Source organism: Ixodes scapularis, unplaced genomic scaffold (genome assembly GCF_016920785.2).
Source record: "Ixodes scapularis isolate PalLabHiFi unplaced genomic scaffold, ASM1692078v2 PGA_scaffold0__279_contigs__length_252992795, whole genome shotgun sequence".
Classification (NCBI taxonomy): domain Eukaryota; kingdom Metazoa; phylum Arthropoda; class Arachnida; order Ixodida; family Ixodidae; genus Ixodes; species Ixodes scapularis.
In genome coordinates this window covers 92366610-92391786 of record NW_024609835.1, presented here as the reverse complement: position 1 = coordinate 92391786, position 25177 = coordinate 92366610, and the positions used below count along the sequence as shown (strand labels likewise).

The 25177-nt window shown below is 43.5% G+C and overlaps 1 protein-coding gene across 2 annotated transcripts in view; it reads left to right on the top strand.

Annotated features, from left to right (window-relative positions):
* The window catches only part of LOC8053519 (hemicentin-1), an 82044-nt gene extending 74682 nt beyond the window's left edge, over positions 1–7362 (top strand). For both annotated transcript variants that reach the window (XM_040215116.2, XM_029991996.3), the window contains 3 exons: positions 615–893; positions 3512–3790; positions 7042–7362. In XM_040215116.2, the coding sequence (XP_040071050.1) occupies positions 615–893; positions 3512–3790; positions 7042–7202 (719 nt within the window). In that variant the 3' untranslated portion in view covers positions 7203–7362. The remainder of the gene's footprint in view (positions 1–614; positions 894–3511; positions 3791–7041) is intronic.
* The last annotated feature ends 17815 nt before the right edge of the window (positions 7363–25177 follow it).

The following is a 25177-nucleotide window of genomic DNA, read 5'->3' as shown; positions in this document are numbered from 1 at the left end:
AAAATATCTGAACAATATGCGACAGGGCACACACTATCTCCTATTTAAAGAGTGCTATATATTCAGACAAAACAGTGCACAGACGCCTTGTCGGAATGTACTCCTAGATCTTGTTAACGTAGCGGCTTGTTGCGCACTCCTAGATCTTTTTCTTGATACTTGAATCATCGTACAAACTCCGAAACATTACATGTTTTACAGCAGTATTTCTGTATGCTCCTCCAGGTGAAATATTGATCTAAGGTCATATGTACCATCACTCGACAACAGAATTCAAAAAAAGACTCTACGATACGTCAAATTAAAAAACAAAATCTTAACTCGCGACCATCCGTCACAGATTGAACGCGGTATATAATTGTATGATGTGGTCATAAATAACACTTAAGGTTGCTTCGATCATCTTCGTCTGAGTTTGAGTCACGGCGTTACGACTGCCTCTGTTCTGATACAACGCCTTGTGGAAACTAGAGATCCACAGGAACAACCGCATCGTAAGAGGTCATGACCGGGCATGACAAAGACTGTCGATCTCCAAGGTAAATTTTTAAACGAGAAGGTACCAAACACGTGACCCTAACCATATAATCTGAACTCTTCTCTTCCTGTCCCAGGCAAGCCAACCGTGGAAACGACCCTACGGTGGACACGGGGTTTCCATGGCAGACCCATTGCAGAACTTCTTTGCACTGTTGACAGCGCCCATCCAAGTCACACAGATTGGTTGCGCAGTGGCCTTTCCCCACAGGTCCCCGGCGAGTCCCTGCGGCTCGCCGTTGCAGGTAACAACCACACAGTCAAGTTCCACAATGTAAAGGAAAGGGACTACGGCAACTACACCTGCGTCTCCAAGAACAAATACGGCATTGCTATGAGCACTGTCGAGATCTCAGGTGAGTCAGTAATACCGGACTAATTTGCTAGCGTGACTTCGCAAAAAAAAAAAAAACGGTACAATTAGATTAGTTTCTGAGAATAATCATCACTCTTTTGCCACCACTGCTCTACCTGGTTGGTACTTTTACACATGTTAAAGTAAATTTGACAGCTCTTTTCCGCTCTTATTTAGCGGATTGTGAGTGCCGATGCGTTTCTGCGAAGGCAGTGGCAATCGTTTCAGTGATCCGGAATGGAAACGTAGTGCTTCTGGATGTGGGCGAATTTTGTTCCCACCGAAAACTCCGATACTTCTGCGGGTGTTTGTTGTAGCTGTCTTACTGTAATTCTTACATGTATCACTATTCTAATACAAACAGGCACCATAATATCAGCCTATTTACGTTATTCTGCGCGTCCTGCTCTCTTACCCTTATAAGAACAGAGTGTTACGCATTCGTTGATCAATTTTACTTTTTTATTTCAAATGCTTTGCTGACATCATACGATAGTTGTATTTTCAGATAGGGTTAAGGCTCAATGTGAATATTACAGTTGTTTCCGTGAGATGTCCCCCAAGATATTTTTTTACCTCTTTGATGCTCCTAATAGCAGCAAAATATTAGTGCCTTGTTCAGTCGTTGTTTTATGCAGAGCGTGTATTGTCAAGAATGTTCCGAACCGGAACGCCCGATGACAGCCGAGAATGAGCTGGAACTTTCCGAAAAGTGCAGAGTTACAAAAAGGGATCTGGGCCAGGCGGGCTTCGATACCCTGTCCCTCGTATGTGTTGGAAACTTCACCACGCGCGCGGCATTACACGCCCTCTAAGACGCAGAGGCCCGCTGCTTACCGAAAGGCTGACAAAATGAAAACCTATTGAACTATATAACGAAATGACTTTGCATTATCGCAGTTTATCAAGGTCACATCTCCGTCAATTACTTCATCGTTGTCATCTTTTTTGTGAGTAGTACTGGCACTCATTTGCCCATTCGTTGAAGTGCCGGTCATCGTCATAGGTTGTCGTCGTAAGTTCTCGTCTCAGGCTGTCGTCTTATGATGTCGTCTTAGGTCATTGTGATCGCTCGTCATCATAGTTCGTCGTCGTCGTCGTCGGTCGCCGTCGTCAAAGGTCGTCTTTGTCGTAGGTGGGCGGAGGGCTCCGTCGTCATTGTGGGTCGTCGTCGTAGGTCGTCTTCGTCATCGTAAATCGTTGTCGGGTGTCGTCGTCGTCGTATGTCGACGTCGTAATCATGCGTCGTCGTCGTGATCGTATAGGTCAGCGTAGAAATCGTAGGTGGTCATCGCCATCGTAGGTCGTCGTCGTCGTAAGTCGTCGTCGTGGACGTCGTACGTCGCCGTAGCAGATCGTCGTCGCAGGTCGTCGCCGCCGATCGTAGTCGCAGGTCGTCGTCGTAGTTTGGCTTCATTCGGTGCGACTCGCCATCGTTTAACGCGACACGTCGTGGTCGTTGATCATCGTTGGTCATTCTCGTCTATGTTGTCCTTACCAAAAGCGTTCCATGTCTACTACATGGAATGGTTGAGCGAGGATGAACGTCTCCTCTCACATGCACCAAGGTGTCAGGAATAAAAATGAGCAGATGCGTGTGCAACTTAAATACTTAATGAGGCGAAATTTTGACTTCAAACGTAAAAATAAGTAGCGCGTTACCGGCGCTTTCATACACGCGTTGTGTTCAAGAGTGTTCCAAACCAGAACGATGACAGTGGAGAATACACTGGAACTTTCCCAAAGAGTGCAGAGTTATAAATGAAACACCTGGGCCTAGCGGGGTTGGAATCGCGTTCCTCCGGATGTCATTAGCGTGTCTTTCAATCTTCGCCACGCATGCGGCAATATTAGAGTGCCGTTCGAGCACTAGCTGTATGCAGGTATTTAATACGTTTGCCGACGCTCACAGCTACCAAACTTTATGGCTAAAACTGGAGCATGTTCCAGCAAGATGAATTTATGTTTCTCTACAAGGTTAGAGCGAATAGAACTTCGGCGCTGTTTCGTATACTAGTTTGAAGGGTATTGGTGGGTAGCGAATTTCGGAGCTTAGATTAGTGCTACAAATGATCACTTTAAACAACACGAGAAGGTTTGATGATTGTCTGTCAATCCTACTAGAAAAGAAGCAAAAGAATGGTGATTGTTTGATTGCGCTAACAGTTTCGCGCAGTGAACAGTTAATATAGTTTTATTAACATAATATTAAAATAATGAAATACCATCTACGTGCCGTGCGCGACAGAGCTACCCCATCAATGCATCGTCGCTTCGCAATTTTCATTTCTAGGTGTTTCAATCGAAGACCTGGTATATACAACATATGTTTCTGCAACACATGCTTACCCGCAAAGCACTACATGTTTTTGCCCGCAATATTTTAGAGTATTGTCATACTTCTTGCACGCGATTCTCGAAGGATGTATTGTGCATAAAGAAACGAATTCAACGCCTGGCAAAGCAGGCGTTTTGGATTAATTAGATGGAAATTGTAATCACGTAATATTCTATTTGAGATATAAAACCCATTTATACTAACACGTGCTACTCATAAGTATACCTCACCATACACGTGGACTTACGTACAAAATATGATGCCTTTACATCCGTTCACAGGCAAGCCAACGGTGAACACAACGTTGCAGTGGACACGAAAATGTGACGGCAACATGAGTGCAGAACTTGTTTGCGTGGTATTCTCTCCCGGTCTAACCTTTACGCACTGGCAGCGGGATGACGGGACCTTGTTATTCCATGGCGAGTCCGTGCATCTCTCCAGCGTCGGCTACAACACCACAGCCAAGTTCAACAATGTCAGCGAACGCGACTACGGCAACTACACATGCGTCTCCAAGAACAAATACGGCATTGCCATGGGCACAGTCGAGATCTCGGGTGAGTTTGGCAAGCATGATATATTTGAGAAGTAGCTTACATTCTCATTCATTTTATTAACTACTTCTCACGTAACAACCTACTCTATCCACGTTTATACATGTCTGAACATTATTTCGTCAAAGAACTTTGATACAAAACTGGAACTCTTCAGTGTGATTTTGATTTCGTGCTTAAGTTTTAAATATACTTCTCCAGCAATATGTTAATTTTACTGCCTACCTATTAAAATATAACTGATTAATCTATAGAAACAACTTTATGTAAATATTCTGCTGTAATGGTTCTTCTCTGTAAATATTGTGCTATAATGGTTCTGCGTGAAAATGTAAACAGCCGAGGCAAAAAAGAAAACATGTTTTAGGCTGCCTTCGGGGGTGTTTAGACGTTTTTCGTGCACTCTCATCTCTATGCACCTAAACGGCGTATCCGGTAGAGGCGACGAAAAGGTAATTAAACAATTAACCTGTAAATAGTAAAAACTAGAGGGGAGGCAAAACTAGAATGCCTAACGGTTACGCTTATATCCAAAATGCAATTTCGGCCCTACTGGAAGTGACGACAACTCAAGATAGCGGCGCCCTGGTGAAAAAGGTTTATATTCTCTTGCTTCATACAAACACTGCAAGATGGATGCTGTCGACTTTGTTCAGATGTTTTATCTTTTCTTCTTTTGGGAAACTCTGCTGTATTGCGAGGATCTGTTTTAGAGCAATGCATTTTGTTATGAATAAAGTTTCTATAATAAAGGTAAACTTTAGGTTCCCCACAGAAGAACGTAAATTTTCAAAATAAAGATGTTGTGCTTTTCTTCTTCTAGGTTCTTTGAAAATCACGAACCAAAAGGAATTTTGTTTTTTGTACTGGACCGGAATAATTTTTTGTAAACATTCTAAAAAAGTAATATTATTTTTAAAAAAAATGTAACTAACCTTTTCTTGATACCATAAACTAACACACTTGAAGTTTAGATTGGTTTTGCACAAAGAAATAAGATATTCAGTTTTATTAAAATATATAAAACATTGAAATGACAAACTGTCATTTCCAGAATAAGGTCACTGTAGCATTTGCCGTAAGATGTTCGCACACCGCAGTCACCTACCATTAGGAATTTTGCCTAAACAGCTCTTTGACAAATGATACTCAAAATATTTTTATGACTTACATACAGAAGTCCAATTTAATGTGTGTATGCTACTCTGAAAAAGCTAAATAAAAATGCGAAACCATCAGGTAACCGAAGTTTCAATCCAAAGTAAGATATGATTTATACGTCCATAAAGGTACAAGCACAATGTGCACCACTCTTCACTTGCAGCGTTGTTTAGACTTCTGGTAGAATTGCAGGTTGATTATGTAGAGAAAAAGCGAAGCTATTGTAAATGACCAACACGCACGCACACACACACACACACACACACACACACACACATATATATGTATATATACATACCGGGTGTTTTTTTCCCTTGTTCCTGCAGATTTGTTAAAAAGCAAAAAAAAAAAAAAAAAAAAAAACATGAAAGCTATAATTATGCGGTTTGTGTGAGTGAGTTATACGCCCAGAAGACATTACGTAGGTGGTGGTGGTTAATCCTTCCGATAAGTCGGTTAACTAATTAAAATTCACTAATTAACTTTTCATTTACTCAAAATAGACATATGTTCTAATTAGAAACTTAGATACGCCCAGAAGACATTATGTGGGTGGTGGTGGTTAATCCTTCCAATAAGTCGGTTAACTAATTAAAATTCACTAATTAACTTTTCATTTACTCAAAATAGACATATGTTCTAATTAGAAACTTGCTGCGCGTCCTCCAAAACCCCTAAATCAGTAATTTCTAGAAAGGGGGAGCGCGTGAGAAGCGCAGTAGTGCGCTTCTCACGCGGGGGCTAAATAAGGGTCAGAAAAATTGTGCGGGCGCCTTACCGAAACCGCTAGCCTTGTTCCTGCTCCACGAGTGGTAACTTTAGTGCACTACTACGCTTTTCAAGCGCTGTACGTCTTTCTGAAAATGACTGATCTAGTGGTTTTCGATAACGCTCAGCAAGTTTCTAATTGGAATCATATGTCTATTTTCACTAATAATAAGTTAATTTGTGAGTTTTAATTAATTAGTCGACTTATCTCAAAGATTAGCCACCCACATATTGTCCCCCTTGGCGCATAACTCACTCCTACAAACCGCATAAATGCAGCTTTCATGGCTTTTTAAAACAAATCTGCAAGAATAAAAGGCAAAAAAACAACAACCCGGTATATATATATATATATATATATATATATATATATATATATATATATATATATATAACTTAGTACTGGCATACTCGATGACATTTTTGTTTTGACAGTATAATGAGATACTTAATAATTTTGCCTGAGCGAAGCACCGTAATTATTCTTTGCAAAAGAATGCAGAAGGGGGACTGCGTTTCTTGGGTGGAAAATGCTATATAACTGTAAGAAAGTTTTGAGTGGCCTTTCACTGGTCGCGCATCGATAATTAGAAAATATAGAAACTTGAGGGACGATGAAGTTTCGCCTTTAAAAGTCGAACGGGATAGCGTTCGCGTTTCCCGTTCGCAAAGACTTCTCATTTAAACACGCGTTCGCTGACAAGCCGTGCAAGCGTATGTGCCTGGTCTAGTCGGTAGCGTCACGTGTCAAGTGACGTCACACATGGCTGTAACGTCGAGACCCTATTGATTCGCTAAATTTAGCGAGAAGATTTTAGGATAAATTTGGCGGAAAAATGTTTCGCTAAATTTGGCGGGATTATTTTGGTCGTCAAATTTAGCAATTAAATCTTATAAATCAATGCGCGCAGCATCGTGCACGTGGCTGGGCGCGTCGCATTATGGGATTTTTTGGTTCCACCGACGTCGACCACGACACCGGATTTTCTCCGACACGAGCTCCTAAACGCTATTCCGCTAAAACGTAAGAACGTTATTGAATCAATAGTGACTAACTTCCAATTTTGAATCGATGATTAAAAACCGGGACGTTGGTGGGCGCTGCGTATTCAAACTGCTCACATGTATTTTTTTTATCAACAAGAAATTCGAACGAAGTGAACGTATTGCCGTTATTAACAATATCGCCCACGTCTTATAGTCTTTAAGAGGATGCAGCGATGCGGGGCGTTTTTCGTACATTTATTTTTCTTTGCCACTCTATTTTTGTCTATTTTTATTCCATTTCTTTATGGCAACATCATCGCATTCACGATCTTTTGCAGATAAATCAGCCGAAACTCAAGATCTTCACCCGACGTTCCCGACATCCACAGAAGACTCCGAAATGACCAATGAATTGACCTTGTTGCCCGGAGATTACCACACAACAAAGGAAAAGACTGAGAAAGCATCTAGAAACAGTTCAACAGCCAGAACTCCATAAGGGTCAACACCAATAAATCCAATCAATCAGTCGAGCATATTTATGACAGCAGAAAAGCATGCATACATTAAACAATTGAAACTCAGATTGTAGAAAACGGAACGAGTTGCTAAGGAGCCGTGTTTTCAACAATGTGATAAATAAAAATTGCTGACACATGCTCTTGCAAGCTGTTTTAGAAAGGGTGTTTAAAAGTATGACCGTATCGTACGTAATTAAAAATGCTGCACATTTTGTTTGTAAGCGTGGAATAATTATTTATTAACAGTAAGGAAAATTCTGTACAAATCCTTGTGTGATCAAGCTAGCAGTTTATTGCTGCTAGCTTGATCGGTGGCCGAGAGCATATTAGCTAACCGCACCTCTGCTCGCTTCACTCTGGATGAGCACCGTACCGGCGTGCAGTTGATTATCACTACTACGTGATAAACTTTAATAGCCCCAAACTATGGCAGCCGTATTGCGCATTGGCCAAATTGTTCATCTACGGCGTAAACTAGTGTTAACACACCTCAAAGGTAGACCGACCTTACGCTGTTTGAACACGGATGTCTAATTTGTGTCCTGCTGCCACTGGAACACGCGGTATTCCGTCTCAGTACAAGGAATAGGTCTGCAAGTCATAGAACTAAGGTGCGAGTGCCCTTCCTGACGCCGGCAACAGGGTGCGCACTCAAGCAGAGATGCCTGGCCACCGTCTTTCCTTGGCTGACACAGTATGTTTAATCGTAGAGTGACTAGGACTCTCCTTCTTGCACAAACCAGATTCTGTTCTTAGAAGGGTGCACTGTCATAAATATCAGTGGGTCATTCCATCTCAAGCGTCGCAAGTGTTGCGCTCGACGACCTTTGATTTCTAAAAAAAAATTAGCCGCATTGTTCGTAGCCATGACCTAAAATATTTTTGACGGAAAATATTTTTGTTGGCGTGAGCGCGGTTTTAACTTTAAAAAAATAGCGTGAAACTAAGTATCACTCTAACAAATGAAAAATCAACTGTTTTTATGAAACACCCAACAATCTATTTTTCTTATATCTGCACGACTTTTGACTTGCAATGTGGTTGGGCTTGTGCAGTTTTGTTTAATTTAAGTATACTCTTTTAAACACAATTTTTTTTTTAATTTTTAAAATTAAAAATATAATTGCTCCGGGGACTTCATAAACCATTTTATCGGCTGTCCTGCAGGTATTTGATCTATAAAAAAAATAATCAAGCCACTCAATTAAATATGTCGGAGTAAAACAAAAATCCTGAATTTGCCAAAAAGTGCGTATTCACGCATAAACAGCCGTTTATTTCACCCCGAGGTTCTCCAAGTACAAATACAAAATATTATGGGTTTCCAAGGACAATCGATAATCTTTTGATGCTGAAAGTCTAACCAAGGCAATTTTGGTTTAAAGCGAGAAAACAATTTTTGAAGTTGAACTCTCGCACCACAACCCGGCGTCGCTTCTTAAAGCCTCTTCGCCGCACAGCACGCCACCGGTGACGATAGCTGACTCGATTAGGTCCAAAGGAAGAACGGAGTTTACTGCCACTTCCCCTTGTCCGTCTTTTCAGCTGCAAGGGAAGAAGCGGCATGCATCCTGTTGATAATCGGAGGTGCCGCTAGTACGTTGCCATAGCAGGCCCGTTGTGCGCTTTGTATCCCAGGGCGGCTCCTCACACTCCGAAACTCAATGCTATTCTTGCTTTAAGAAAAACTTACTTTGATTAAACTTTCAGAATCGAAAGACAATCAGTCGTTTTTTCGAACCCACCATATTTTGTATTTTTACTTGGACCACCTCAGGGTGAAATAAACCGCTGTTCATTCGTCAAAACGCACTTTTTGCCAACGTCAGAATATTTGACTGCGAGATATTTATTTGTTCGGTTAAAACATCTTTTTATAGATTATATACTGGTAAGGGGGGCAGCCGATAAAAAGTTCTTTTAAGTCCCTGGGACAATTAGATATTTTTAATGATAATAAATATGATAACATTTTCAAAACAAATGGTGTTTATAAAAAATATTTAAATTAAACCAAACTGCACAAGCCCAATCACATTGCAAGTCGAAAGTTGTGCAGCTTCAAGAAAAAAATATTGTTAGGTGCTTTATTAAAAAAGCAGATTTTTCTTAAATTATAAAGCGATACCTAAGTTTCACACTATTTTTAAAAGTTAAGACCGCGCTCACGCCATGAATTTTTTTTTTGTCACAGGTATTTTAGGGCATGGATACGTACAATGCGGCAAAAGGCCATGAATATTTTTTTAGAAATCGAACGTGGTTGAGCGCAACGTCTGGGACGTTTAACATGGAATGACCCCCAGTGTAAAACACGGAAAAGGCTTGCCAAACTTCTTACCATTATTTTTCTTATTCCTTTCGTTTTTTTTCCTTCAAGAATTTCCGTAAAAGTAGTATTTTTGTTCCTATTACTTTTACACAAATACATACTTTTTATTTTAATTTTTTTCAAAGCAGTTCCAAGTCCTGTAAACATGCAGAAAGTGGGCTTTTACCTAAACGACACTGAGCTTCTCTTCTAGAATCTTCAAGGAACAGAGTTGGCCTTTTTTGCATTCTGAGTGTCCAATTTGTGGGTCAAGAGATCCGCCAAATGGACACCACCAAGTGCTGGCCACGAAAACCATATCGTTCTGCGGACCATCCCCTATAAAGATGGCCATCGCCACTTGAAGTATGTATTATCGCCATATGGTGATAGGTGTCTTTATGCATTCGATCAGCTAGCTATAGATGCTAATCGTCGTTTAGACGTCATCCTATTGACCTACGTAGCCATTTCGCCACTGTCAACCCTTCGCCACTCTATAAGCTATCGCCAATGAATCGCCAGTGTATCAGCATACTAATGTCAATGGGAGAAAATAAAGACTATAAATTTTATAACCTTTTGATCGCCTACATAGGCATATTGAAATTAGTAGGTCAATACACTGGCGATACAATGGCGGAAGTTTGATGGCAGCAAAATGGCTACGGAGGTCGATAGGATGGTGTCTAAACGAAGATTAGCGTCCATTGACGGCCGTGGATGGTATTGTAAGACGTCATTTGGTCGACTTTCATAGCCATTTCGCCAATGTCAATGTTTCGTTAACTTTCAGCTGGCCAGCCAAAAAACTGTGATAAGAATAGCATCCATGACATTACCAATGTCTTTGGCAGTGCCCTCTACGTCCTCGTGGGATTTCATGGTCTGATGCACATAGTGCTTGCTAGCAATATCGGAGGAAAACGAAAATTGCAGGACAGTTTAATGAACCAAAATTTTTATATCACAATGTTATCAAAATGATTAGTGATTTAAGAAACGGAGTTAATTGCCCAATCGTAAACGATGAATGAAAAAATTGCCTTCCCTTGCTTCCAGAACTGTCTGTAAGTTATGAGCTGAAAGAAAAAAAAATATTCCAGTTTAAACGGGCATATGAGGAGCATATATATTCTTGTAGCACATTCGCTAACATGCACAGAGGAGCCCTGTTCGTATGTTTTCTGGGCTGATATGTTCACGGACGCCGGTGCTGTCGAACGTCCATAAGTATATATGTTTTTGAATTACAGGCTTTATGCACTGCATTCCCGGTTCTTATGCCCCAAAACTGCCAAGAAAGGTGGCCGGAATGACTACTAGGGACACACGGCTACCCTGTTTCTGTTGCTTTACTCCTTTTATTTAACCTCCTTGCCTCTCTGCATTGTGTTTCTCGCTTGGTCCTGTATGACACGGCACGAGACTCAGGCTCTCTTGACAGCCCATATTTCTTTGCCTCCTCCATGCCTCCATGTTCAAGCATTGTTATTTGCATCAAGCTCCACTGCTTTGATCTGGAATGCAGGGTGCAGTGATTTGTGTGAGGGAGCTATAGTTTAGCTCGATGGGCTCAGAACTTTTGCATCCTTATATTTCAATACCTCTTAAATACAACTATTGAGAAACAGGTGACTCTGATGCAGAGATGCCAATAATGAAATTACTGTAATCGAGTTATAGTAATTAAATTACTTTTTGAAGTAATGAGTATGTAATAAAATATTTCTCTAGGCTAGTAATTATGCAATGTAATGAATTACTTTCAGGCAGTAATTTCGAGAAAATTACTCATTACTTTTCAAATCGCTTTTGTCCTAAATTAGAAATTTTCTTTCCAAGCTTTAAAAATAGAGAAAATTGTTTTGTATGGTGAAATTTTGTGCAAGAGCATCGGAGGAAATTTACGACGGCCACCTGAGCGCAAAGCCTTGTGCGAGGAGCTGGACAGACGCAGAAAGGAGGGTTAGGAAGGCGAAGGAGGAAAGCTTACGTGTAGACATCGTTGGAAGGCCACGGATTATCAACTCTAGGCACGACAGAGTCACGGTGTCGCGTCATTAGGACGATACTATACTTTGTTTATTCCTAAGCTGACAGTGAGGTGGGAGCAGCAAGATTACCTAACAAGAGCTGCAGCTTTTTGACGTCACATAACTGCGGTGGCACTGCTGCCGGCACTGCGGATGCGCAGTGCCTCGCTTTTTCTGGATCTGGTTCCTGCACACGCGCTGCCTGGGCAAACAAGGGCTTGTCTTGTAAACACTGTGTTGATGTAGACGGTAAATAAAATGAGCCCCAATTCCTTCCTCCAATTATTCAAAAGTGATGTAAAAGTAATTTAAAAGTAATTTAATCAGTTTTGGAAAGTAATTGTGATGTGATGTCATTACATATGATCTGCGGTAATTTGTAATGTATTTTACATTTTGTCAGGTTTCAAAAAGTAATTATTACAGTAATTTAATTACTTTTTGAATGTAATTTTGCCATCTCTGCTCTGATGTCGGACCACTGCGGTGTTGCGGATGTCGGCACAGCACATGCGCAGTCATGTCTGCTCACACAAATTTGGTTTCTGTGCACGCAGTGCCCAGAGCTGCTGTGGGAAAATGCAAGCTTGTTTGTCAACAGTGCGTTACTTATAGTTCAGACGCAATTTTAGAAATTGTAGAGAAAATTGTCACCTCATAAAATAAGGCAATTTGTTTACAGCCCTGAAAGTTGATGAAATAAACTGAGATAATATATAGCTTCCTGGAACTTCTATAGCTATCCCAAGGGCATTATCAGTTCTTATATTTTCTCTCATCTGACGATCCTTAATTGTGAGTGCCTAAAAACGCACCAGCAGGGTTCTCCAGTATTTCTGAAAACGTTTCAATGTTCAATAGCTTTAAGTTCCACAACACAAATCCGCATACCATAGGTTGTAAAAATCTGAAGCCCACAACAATGCAATAGGTATGAATACAATAATAATACCTGGAAAAGGGGTACAAGGGGGACAAAGGACAAGCACAAATCTGCTTTGTCCCCCTTGCTCCCCATCTTCAGGGATTATTATCGTCATTCTTGTCTTGAAAAAGGGGTCTACTTCTGTCTCTTAAATGCCCGTTCACATATATGCGGTCGAGTAAGACCGAGAGAGACCAGAACGGTTTTTAAGCTTCTTGCGACGTCTTAGTACCGGATGTGCCGCTGCGGAGCTGGTTCTAAGACTTCGTAAGAGGCTTAAAAAGCGGTCTTGTCTCTATCGGTCGTACTCGGTTGCAAGAGTGTGAACGGGTCTTAAGAGAATGAAGCGGCTTACATGAAAGAGCATATTATCCCTGGGACAGAAATCGTGAGAGGCTGGCCTTGACTCACTTCTCCCCATTACCGTACTCCATGAAGGTGTGAGCTGAGAAAGCAGATCAGAATTGCAATTTAAAATGACAATAGCCTCTAGAAAGCTACACTCAAGTATCGGTACTCTTTTCACAATTGTCCAGAAGTGCCAAGACGGTCATTCATCCATTCGCATTGTGACATTCATTCACGTGCATGCAGCTTGTAGGCAAACATGTTGTCATTACATCCTTACTTGAATTTCACGATAGACAAAGATTTATGTATTACTTTAGATAAAATATTAAGACCCGTGGTAATATTAAAATTAACTTGAGGAGGGGGGGGGGCGTCCTTTGGGGAGTGCGTCTTTAAAGGGAAACGGACACCCCCATTGCTTTGTTTTTGGTTAGGCGGGTTATTATGGTGTCGGAATGCTACCCAATTAATATTTTGCTACAGAGTCACGTATTCTTTTAATAAAGCCAAAAAACTGCTCGGAACCGAAACCGAAACCTCCGCACCGCACGGAGAACTGGAGAGGAGAGTACAGGGGTGGCGGAAGTCACGTGGCTACACCCGACCGTGCGATTGTTTTTTTCGCACGCAGCAGACGAATTGCGTTGCGGGATTCGTTCGCCGTGCGATTCCTTTGCAGTTATGTTTGTTCCGTTCGCTGTTCTGTACTTCAAGATGAGTCGTTTTGTACATTTAAGTGTTGATAATTAGTAGTGAGTGCCCTTGGTGAATTCCTGTGATCGGCTCCGAAAAGAATACTCCCAAGATGTTGCTTGAAGAACTGCCTTACATATCCAGCATCTGAAAGTGGCATTGTACGACAGACTGCACAAGTTTCCCAAAGATTAACGGGTCGGAATCAATGGCCTGCTGCAATTCCTGTGGAACAGTTACGCGAAGCCCGGAAAGCGGAGGCTACACGATTCATATACTCCTTGCATTTTGTGGAAACTGGGTACATTGAGTTCGCATGTCTCAAAAACGGCATTCCATACCATTTAGTTCAGCGACGTATCATCCGCAACAACTGCTTTTTCAGTGAGAATTGAAAAAAAGAATTGTACACACCGCAAAATGTTTGACAAAAAAAAAATGGTACGCCCATACTATGGATCTAACCTGTGCTTGCTGGGTGTCAAGCGGACGTCTTTCCACAGAGCTACTGAAGGAACTCTTTTGTTCGTAGTAATGCAGGTGGTCGACTGTATGTCGGAAGGTTTAGTGCCGATTTCTCTCCAGTACATGCACTGCCGGCTTAAAGTCGGGCAGCACCATGCATAGGCCACATCCGCATTTAGTAAAGAAACCGTACGCGAGCGTATTCAACTCCAAGTACGCACTTCGTGCTTGACGTTTGTGCGAGCGATGTCTTCAGCCACGAGAAGCGACAACGGCCCGGTGACGTCTTCATGCGATCGGCCTGCTGGTCGGGCGTGTCGTACATGATGAATATCAATTCTTTTGATCGGTCTAAAATTTCTCTTTCGAAGGAAGATAGATTTCGCCGTTACCGTTACCGACAGCTTTGAAGTAGAGGTCCAACGCCCGTCGTCCGCTGCAATCAGCTAGTCCCTCGAGACGGGAGACGACGCCATGTTGAGAATTATGCAGTGAACGCACAGAATGCTTCTGGTTGTCTGTGCAACCTTCTTTTTTTCAGTCAACGTACTTGCAGCTTTTTGGAAGCCACAAAAACGGGTTTCATATTTCTATTTTTAATACTGACTGTGGCGCCTGCAATGACCCACGACTTTTATTTAATTTGGTGGTTGTGCCTAAACCTTAGAAAACACCCTGTAACCACGAAAAAGAGAATGAGCGTGACTTAAACCCGCCAGTTCTCGATGGACAGTTTTCGGGCGGAAAGAAACCGAATTTCAAGCCGTAAATTCTTTCCTGGGTAGTTTGGCTCTCATATGTCACGTACAACTAAAAACCAGGGCAAGCATAAATATCCTGTCAGTGTCCCTCTAGATGCTCGCTCTTTTATCGTACGGGAGGAAGTACCATCTTTTCCCTAACGTCGGAAATCATTTTTAGCCTCCATTTCTTTAAGGCTAAATGAGCTTAAAATATTTTTGGTTATCCTTTGGAGATGGCAGCGTTGTTAGGTCGTTAGGAGCAATTACACAGCAAAACTATTTGTAGTGTTGGGCGGTTCGTGGAGCGCTATCAGAGCACGACTATCGCGGGCAGAGTCTCGTGAGGAACTGATTTATTCGGACCGAACAGAGAAGAGGAAAAGAAAGAAGATGTATTGAAGAATAACGCCATAGATCGGACAACACAAAGAAGAAGAGGTGAAAGATAAACACAGTAGGACACAACACTATTAGTATTGCCTTCCTTGCAGGCTGCTTCTGCGTTGCACTACCATCCACAATCCCAGGAATTGGGTACCGCTTGAGTTGCACCTTCTTCAGGAAATCATCAAGACTCGCTGTAAAAAAGATTTTTAAATAGCAACCTTGTTTTATTGACATGAGTATAAGAAGTTCTACACACGTACTGACACGAAGGGAGGTCAGTTTGGAGTTACTGCCCCAGTCCCATCCTGCCCAAACAGGTATTTGCTGTGGTCACGCCAGAATGTTGAAAAAAGCTGCCATATCTCAACAAGCTGCGAAAGACAGGCGTTTCATTTGTTGTATGGGCCAAGCTCGTTGATACACCCTCCGCAAGTGCACGAATTCATGAAATTGGCTGACTTTTTAAACTGCAAAGGTGTTCTGCATGAAGCAAACAGATATTCAGACAAACTTTAAGCACTCACTGGACGCCATTGACAGTAGAATCAATTTAATAATTTCGTCATTTTGAAACCATGCAGTTGACAATAGCCAAACCTCAAGAAAATAAGCCAGCTGTGTAAACGAAGGATTTTCTTTCTTGCCTTGAAGTAATGAATGATGCGAGTTGAGAAAGTGGCCCGGCCGAGCGCACGGTGGCAGATTACAACAATCAAAAGTCACGTTACGCTTTAAGTGGCTTGAAGCCAGCTTTTGCATTTGAAGGCTGTTTTTAATCCACAAAAGCATGGAAGATTATTTTAACCTCTAATAAATTAGACTTACCGCCCAGACGGATAGCGCTGGCGTTGTGGAAGTCCTCATCTTCGCCGGGATTTGAAACCCAGTAGGCCATGCACAGCCGGGTCGCGTCGAAACCGGCAGCATCGCGAGGCGAGAACTTCTTTTCCAGAGATGTGGGCAAAATAAATTGCCAACCATCCGTGAACTTAGCATAAGCATGCATTTCGCATGGATCTATTGCGTGACACCAATGTTGCGTGACACCAAAATCCCAAGACACGCAAGAGAACAACAAAGCCTACGCACGCTACAGTCAGGTACTATAGGAAGTACGACGGACTGTTGCCAGACGGAGAAAACGAAAAGTCAGCAGATTGATCCCCAGAAAGATGGTAGACTTGCACAAAAATCAGCAGATTTTAAGAACTTTGTGCTTTGCCATGTTTTGCTCTTTCCATTAAACTGCACTTCGAAGAAATAGTATAGAGTAACAAATAACATGGTAATAAATACACACAAAAAAACAAGACCAGTTCTTGTGTAATTATTTATGAAGGATAAAGTAAAATAACACCACGAATGTTTTTTTCTTTGTTTTAGCATTGACTATTTTTGCGATTTCAAAGATTATTCTTTGAAGTCGAGACAGAGCCACTGTTGGGATCAACAGAGGGGGGCAACAGTGCGACATTCACCCGTCTTTATTATTGAAACGAATCCAAAACAAGACGTTGCGGCAAGTGCGCGCGTATATGTCCAATGGAAGTGCTCTGCAGGCTGCAATCTTTCCAACGAGGTAGAGGAGCTTAGAGTGATAAACGGGATGTTCGGAAGTAACACCCCCCCGCCCCCCCCCCCCCCCCCCCCCCCCCGGTGGCACCATGGTTTACGCAAATGTGACTGCTCGTCACGAGACCTCCCAAGAGCCGTGACGTCACAGGTAAGATGGCAGCGCCCAGAGCTGGCGAATCCGAGTTTGTTTGGTGCGCAGTAGCCGTGATGTGCCGGGGCTTTCCGACGACTTCCGGCTTTTTCGTTCTCGCTGACGCAGGTATAATGAGAAAATATGAAGGAATGAGACTTTATACGCTTTTTGCGCGAGATCGCTCTCGATCATCTGGATATTAACACCTGTGAGACAGCATCAGCCGTATCACCTTACCGGTGCTCGGATTCGGGATCTGTTCGAGGATGGATAGAACTTTGAGTGCTTTTAGCATAAACGTTTCGCATTCTCTTAGATTTGTTTGTACGGTGAAATATCTGAGAATCGACGCGAAATGTATGCGTCGGATGTAGGGCCTAGGGGAATTTGTTTCAGTCCTAGGTAACTGCATAATCACAGCAACTTTTAGCGAGGAAGCTCCTGCGACCGTTAAGTTTTGCACTTATCAACAATTTTACGATATAACTTAAGGCATAAAATATTCGCATTTTTCGAGCTTCGTTTGAACTTTGGAATGTCTGAGAATCGAAGCGAAAGGTACACGTCGCGTTAGGGCCTGGGGAAAGTTGTTTCAGCCCTGTGTCACCGAACAACCATAACAACGTTTAGCGAGGAAACGCCTGCGCACTTTAACCTTTTGTGCTAATCGACGCTTCTACATTCGATCGCTTTTCTTCCTTTCTTTGTCAGTGCGAAGTGCACACTTATTTCCGGCTACAGAGATGACGTTTTATTGAGTGCGGGGATGAATAAATCGTAGCAGGCAACTGCTTCAAAGCTTTTCGACTTGCTATAAGAACAACTGTTTTGGTGTATGCATAGATTAACTGCAATTTTTTCTCTTTTGTAAAATTTATTGCAGCAATATTTTTTTTCATCAAGAGTGTATTGCATTAGTCGGTCAATTAATTTCTTGTTCTAATTACCTGGATCAAATTATTCACATTTGTGTTCATCCCGTGCCTGAAGAGCAGTCTTGTTTAAAAAGGTGGACCATCCCTTTCGGTCTCTTCAATAGACTTTTTTGAAAAGTGTGGGCTGCCTATACTTTGTATCATTGTAACTTGGAAAAGGGCAACCGCCTATTGGAGTAGAAAGCTGCATTAGCTTTCGACGTGAACTGGGGTCCATTTGTATGCTTTACGCCGAAAAAAAGTGGTGATAGTTGTGTTGCTTGATGGGGTTCTGCAAAGGGTCTAGTGTGTCATACGTATAGGAAGTGTCCTGCTACACAACAATGCAATTCTCCTATTAAACTAGATGCTCAGAAATGTGTTTGTTTTTGCAACCAACAAGTTGCAGCAATAATTATTTCTTACTAGAGTAATATTTATTTTCGGTAGCTGGGCCTGGTTTGTGCTCGTTAATGTCCGTGTGCTTTGATGTTATCACGTGTGTAGCTTTAAGTATCCTCTTTGCAATGCAGAGACCCTTGGAGGGAATAAATTAATAAACAACTTTTTCACATCACTGGAGCTGCATTTCAGACGCGCCACATGTTCAGGAGAAGTGGAACGACTGCAGCTCAATGCAAACAGTCTGCCAGTCTGGTATGTCCCATTAATTAATATTGAGGGGTCAGAGATGCGGGTGTCCTCAATATGTCCAGCACGTGCCGTGAACATAATTCTTTCTGGAGAGACTCTGAAGGCGTAAAGGCGAGCGGAAATATGTTTATCAGGTTAGTGTATCAAATACATTTATTTCTACTCAATTACATAAGTATTGATTCTTAGAAAATTGTTCCATAACGAGCTCTTTCTGTAACAGTCTCGTGTCAGGCGTCCAGTTGTAGTACCTGTGCTCCTTTTTGTCGGATAACGCCCCTGTCACGTCGGTGTTCAGTTTGGTCGAGTGGCAGCTTTGACCGACAGATGCCGTCTTGTAATCATACGTCGTGTGCGGCCACTGAGATTTGAGGCACTGAAGCTGCAAAGCTGGCTTCTAATCCGCAAATTTTCCTGGTAGTTCTCTGTGCCAATGCAGCAAGCTCGGTCATGTAGTGCTGACGTGGCTGTGCCTTTTGCTGTAGTGTTGACTTGATGGCTGGCAACAGGCAACAGTGTTTGTTCGCTATCCAAGCCATTTCACTTCCATTCGTAATGGCGATTTTTTTCTGCATCCTGTGACCACTGCAACTTGTGTAAGTCTCGTGTGGCAAAGTAAAGTCGGGTGATGCTCCGTGTCCACCTTTGAGAACAACCAACCATTCTATTCCTTCAAGTCACTCAGCGGCATTCTCCGTCAAAGTTGGAAATTGTGTGCTTCATTGCGTGGACACAGGTAATATGTTTCAGCAAATTATTAGGTATTGTCTTTGGACGACAACCAACACTAAATCAACTGTCCTGCATTGCCGCCCACCTGCTTTGCCGTGCTTACCTCCTGTCGAGGTGATGGGGATCAGGAGCTTTGAAGTAATGTCGGCACCAGGGCAAATGGTCGCCGAAGATAATCCTCAATGTCGCGCGGATGCTCCTCGAGACGTGGTCGAAGGTCGTTCGGCACAAACTCTTGCAGGCCAATTCATTGGTACCGGCACCCCCAGTAGACATGGTTGGCCTCATGCAGTGGTAGCAGAGTGGTGTTCGGTCGACCATTTGCAGCACCTCCGTTTTTCACGGTGTACTTTGTTCAGCAAGAACCAACACTGGTTCTTTCCGATGTTGGGAATGCTTCGGCGTTAGGGTGTCTCGTTGAATTGGCATTGAATATTAACTGCTAGCCGGCGGTAGACGTCGTGACTTTGTGGCATAGGTCGCCCTCGGTTCGTCAGATTCCTCTTTGCTCGAAGAGGTTTTCAGTTGAAAAGCCTGTCGAACTTGTTCCGAAAGAATCTCAGCAATCAAAATAAAAGCTAGGCAACTGATGGCAGAAAGTAGCTTCCTGATCTCCTCCCGTACAACAATCTGGATGATGTTACGGATGCCTGGGAGTCTGGCGTCGAAGTTGCAGCTGGATGACTCGAGTGTCGAGACGCTGGGGAGTTGTTGATAGTGACAGGCTCGGCCTGCAGTGTACATTCAATGTTGGAAGTCTCGGTGATACGAACCCTTCGACTTTTCGTGAGGTTGTGGACGAGGCTGCCGAGGGTGCTGTCCCTAACATCAGGGGCTTGGGATTCTTATCTTCTCGTCTTCTGTAGCACCAGGGTTGACGTGGGCGCTCGATCAGGCGCAAAACATCCTCCACGAAGGCAGCGACACTCTTGTTTGGGGCCATGTCTTGGAGAGAACCAGGAATTCGGCTCTCTCTTGTCAATGTTGACTGATGAACGTCCACTTCAACTTGATCTTCCAAACTTTCCATAACGTTGAGGAGGATTCGTGGTTCTCAAACAAGTGCCTGACAGTTTCTTCCACGAGAAGTATAGGTTCTGCAGGAGCTGGTTGTCTGTCCACCCACTGTGGCGGGCAACACGGTCATATTGCTCAATCCAGCCCTGGACATCTTCAAAAACCATGCGTGAAAGGGCGTAAGAGTGTGAGGTGCGGCGGGCATACAAACAATGGTGGGAGTGGACGCGGTTTACTTCTACAGGTTTGTTATTGTTGGCTTAGTCAGCTTCGGATTTTTCTGGCAAAAGACCGAATTCTGGTGGTTCCTGCTGGTAGCAGCGACCGACTGGGATTTCAGGTTCTTCGTAGTGTATTTTCGAGGTTCTCCCTTATGGTACTTGCTCGTCTTGCGGTTTTTCTGCTGGGCTCGGGATAGTTATTGGTTCACGGCTCGCCGAGCGTTTAAGACGCGGGATAGTCCGCCACCCGTGTCCCGTTATCGTGCAACTCGGCTGAGGAGCCGCCAAGGCGCACACAGAGTGAAGGGCTATGGGTAAAGTACTCAGCACCTCCATCAGAACATGCGATGACAGCTTAGAATGGCCTCGGACTTTCCAGAATAGTAAATATTGATAGAAGATAGGACTGGAGCAAGCACACCTTACAATATAACAAAACCGACAGAAGAGAGACTACTCTGACCACTAAAGAAGCTGCATTGCTTTAGTGGCATTCTCTCTCTCGGGGTTTGGCGACTGCCGTGGGCGATCTGAACTGAAATTGATGTGGGACCACCTTTCTGGTAATGAGCCGTTGCAGACTGTTGTCGCAAAGCGGCGTGAGCGGGTGCACTGGGTAGGTAACACGCACAATGAAATGTCCATACGGCTTGCAATTCATGCAACGAGTGTTGATGAAACTTTTGTGTTGACGAAGCGTGCGACAGACCAGCGGAATCAATATCATCTGCAACATTTGTGCTCCGTGAAAGTGCACGTTTGCGCCGGAACAATTTGGGAAGCAGCACAGCGTCACCTAAAGCATGGCACAGGAACTACCAGCTTGAAGGCAGCTCTTCAGTGTGCCGCACACCTGTGCTCCTTGAAAGTGCACGTCTACGCCGGAACAATTTGGGAAGCAGCACAGCATCATTTAGCACGGCACGGAAACCACAAGCTTCAAGGCAGCTCTCCGGTGCTACGCACAACCAAAGTGAGCCTTCGGACATTCGAACGAAGCGGCACCACGATTGCCCACTGCCAAGCACGACTCACGCAATTTCCGCCGCTAAAGTGTGTGGTTAAATAAATTGCACACGCTTCACCGCAGGCCTCGAAGATTCCGATGGTCAACCAGAGCACAGAAACGTCGCCTTAAATTTTATCCTAGCGATATCCGAATCATTCTGAGGTCCGAGCAACGTAGGGCCGATTGTCTCTATCGTGGCAATATCCTCGTCGGTCACCAGCGAAATGCACACCGTTCCTCCGTGTTTTTACGTTATACCTACTTCAGACACCACTCTGAACTCTGAGGTCGCTTTCGACCGGCCTCATATGACGGCTTCCGCGTCTGAAATGAACTCGCCGAGACGAACGACAATCAACCAAAAATCCGACAAGCTCCGGCCCAGCTGGGGCCAGCCGCTGCATGGGCGCTGCCATCTTTCCTGTGACGTCACGTATTTCTTTTGTACATGTGACGAGTTGTCAAATTTGCGTACAATGGCAGCCGCCTTATGGGGGTCACTTTCGAGTGCAGACCGGAACCCCGGTTTATCGCTCTAAGCCCCTCTACCTCGTTGCATCTTTCCTTATTGTGCTGTGGAATGTTTTTGACGCAGCGCTGTTGGTGCGGAGCACTGTTGGGGCTACGCGTTGTCTGCTACGGGCTTATTTCTTTTTCGTCTGACTCAAAGTTTTCGTTCAAATGACCTTTCCCGTTTTTTTTCCAGACCGAAGTGGGTGACTGTGTGTGACTATTACTGTTTTGCGAAATCGAATATTCCTGGTCGAGGCGGAGATGGTTCAAAACCAGTCCGTTGTTTGGCGATACTACCGGGATGGGCCTGACTCTAACGGCAACCAGACATATTTCTTTTGTCTTTACATAGCGAATATTATATATTACCGGGGCACGTTCGCACGGTGTACTAGGTGTCCCAGAGTCTCATTTTTGTTTAGCCGTGAGCATCCAATCCAATGCATCGGGCTCTTGGCGGTAACAGAATTTATGGGGCGCGCACCGGCTGTTTCGTGCAACATTTTTAGTGTCGAGGGCTAATGTCTTTTACATTTTACGTTTCACGCCCAATATATTCGTGAGATGGCTACTCCGGGACCAAGAATCAAATGACGGAAGCTATATCTGAATGCAGATGAGTCGTACGTCATACCGCTTTCAACTTTACGTTAATACCCTATGGAAAATTCTCATTTGTATGAGAAATTTCTTGTGTCCACTAAACACATATGAATCATACAAGACATATAAGAACATATAAGAACCATATGAGAACCATACAAGAACTATATAAGAACTATATGATATACTGTATATAAGAACATAGAAGCACCATATAAGAAACTCGAGAGAAGTTTCTTATAGGTTCCTTTTATGGTTCTTAAATATCTTATATAGTTCTCATATAGCTCTTGTATGGTTCTTATACAGCTTGTATGGTTCTTATACCGCTAAACCTTTTAAGCGCAGCAAAGGCAGCGTGACGACTATAACCAGTTGTGGTGACAATTTAGACGCCTATGACCAAGGAACGGACGTCTGTTCTGTTGTCGGAGGGCTTTCGAGCCATGGTGAATGTTCGTCCGAAGGAAGAGAAGCAAATACGGACATCAGCTCAACTTACGAAATGACAATTCCTTGAATGTTGAACGCCTCGGTGACGAGGGGTAGGAACTGAAGTCAGTCGAATACCTCGCGGGATACGTTGACGACGAGGTGTCAGGACCGGAGTCAAGCGAAGACTTGGCGAAGCACGTCGACGACGATGTGTCGGAACCGGAGTCAAGCGAAGACTTCACGGAACACGTTGACAAAGAGCTGCCGGGATCGGAGTCAGGCGAAGACCTATCGGAACATGTTGACGACGAAGTGCGGGAACCCGAGTCAAGAGAGGACCTAGTGGAACACATTGACAACAAAGTGTCGGAACCGGAGTAAAGCGAAGGCCTATCAGAACACGTTGACGACGAAGTGCGGGGACCGGAGTCAAGCGAGGACCTAGTGGAACACATTGACGACAAAGTGTTGGTACCGGAGTCAAACGAAGACCTAGCGGAAACCATTGACGACGAAGTGTTGGGACCAGGCTCAGTGGAAGAATTCCTGACTCTATGCTTTGAAGAGGTCGGGGAGCGCACATTGCCCCAATTCGACCACCACAAAAGCTGGTGCCATGGCAATGATTATGGCGTACGCAGTCTCCGAACGATCGACCTGGTCATGACTGGACAGGTTGTTGAAATTAGTTAATGACTTGTTCGGCTGCGCGGTTGAGCCACCAAGTGCACCTATGCTCCGGGAGCTGTGAACAAAAAAAAAAAAAAGACTGCTTAGTGGAGTATCACTAGCTGTGTCCGAGCTGTGGTAGAATCATTAAGGCTGGTAAATTGCGACGTTTGTCAATTTGAGGCGAAGACTGAGAAGCAAAGGCAGGATGGCTCATTTTTCTTAATGCTTAACCTTCACAAATAGCTCGAGCAATTGATTGAAAAAACGAGTGTTGACCGCCATAATAGCTTGTTAAAGCTTGAATCTAGAAACTCTCACCTCACCACGGACATCGCGACGGGTGCGTCGTACAAGATCTTGCGCCAAAAGGTTGCATTAGGCCTAAGTGACCTGAGGTTAACCTTTAACACTGACAGAAGCACTATTTCTAAATCTTCCAAAACGGCGGTGTGGCCAATACAGTTCACCGTGAACGAACTGCCTCCATCTGTCCGCTTGCACTATCCAACACTAGGTGTCCTCTGGTTCGGAAAATGCCACCCGGATATGTCGGCTTGCCTAGCGAAGTTTGTTGATGAGGTCAACAACATGACCCCTGTGGCATGCACACATGGCGATCGCAGTCACATATCGAGAACGTTTGTGTTGTGCTGCAGCGTGGATGCCCCTGCCGGTTCTGCAGTAGAGAACATGGCGTGTTCCAGCGGCTCCTTTGGCTAACCTTTCTGCCTTATGAAAGGCGAGCATAATGAAGGTATTAGTCACTTATTTTACTAATAGTAATTATTTATATAAGTTCAGAAATGTATATATGATCACATTTCTATATTCGAGTTCAATATGGCGCATTGCTTTCATTTACAGAATGTGTACGTTATGTCTGGGGTTTCGCGTTTTGGGTTTTTATTTTTTCGAAATTCGGCATACTTTTTTCGTAGTTTATTTCAAAATTCCAATTTCGTTTTTTTTTTCGGTGTGTATTTATCCCCAAAAAAGTTTACCGGCCTTTTTTCGGTGAATATTAAAAAAAAAAAAAAACACCATGTCCATCCGACACCGGATCAGATGATCCTTGTAGCTGTGATATTTGTGATCACTCAAAGAATAACGGCACATTTACATACGTGATCTTCGGTTCAACTTCCGTCAGGACACAGCTCAAAATCGCGGAATTCGCGGGCATAATCTTCAGCGCGCTTCTTTTTCCTTCCTATTTTGACGACGTGACCATCTGAGGTGATGACCGTACAAAAACCAGTGGAATGGCAAAAAAAATCCATTGTATTTATGTTTTTAACCAAAGGGACTTTTCAGAGAGGGTGTTAAGAAAGGTATAAACGGCTTTCCTCGATGTCCTCTGAAGTGCATGAAGCAAAAAACCTAATACTAGCCCATGTCCTGCGAAGGCCAATCCAAGACCTCGTTTGTTGCATGCTGAGCCTTGGAAGAGGTCAACCATGAAGACGTAACACAATTTCGAACCGTGCAAAGCCCTCTCTCCCCCCCCCCCCTCCCCCATCCAACTCGACGCAGCACTAAAAACTGACCTTTTTCGGTTAAAACC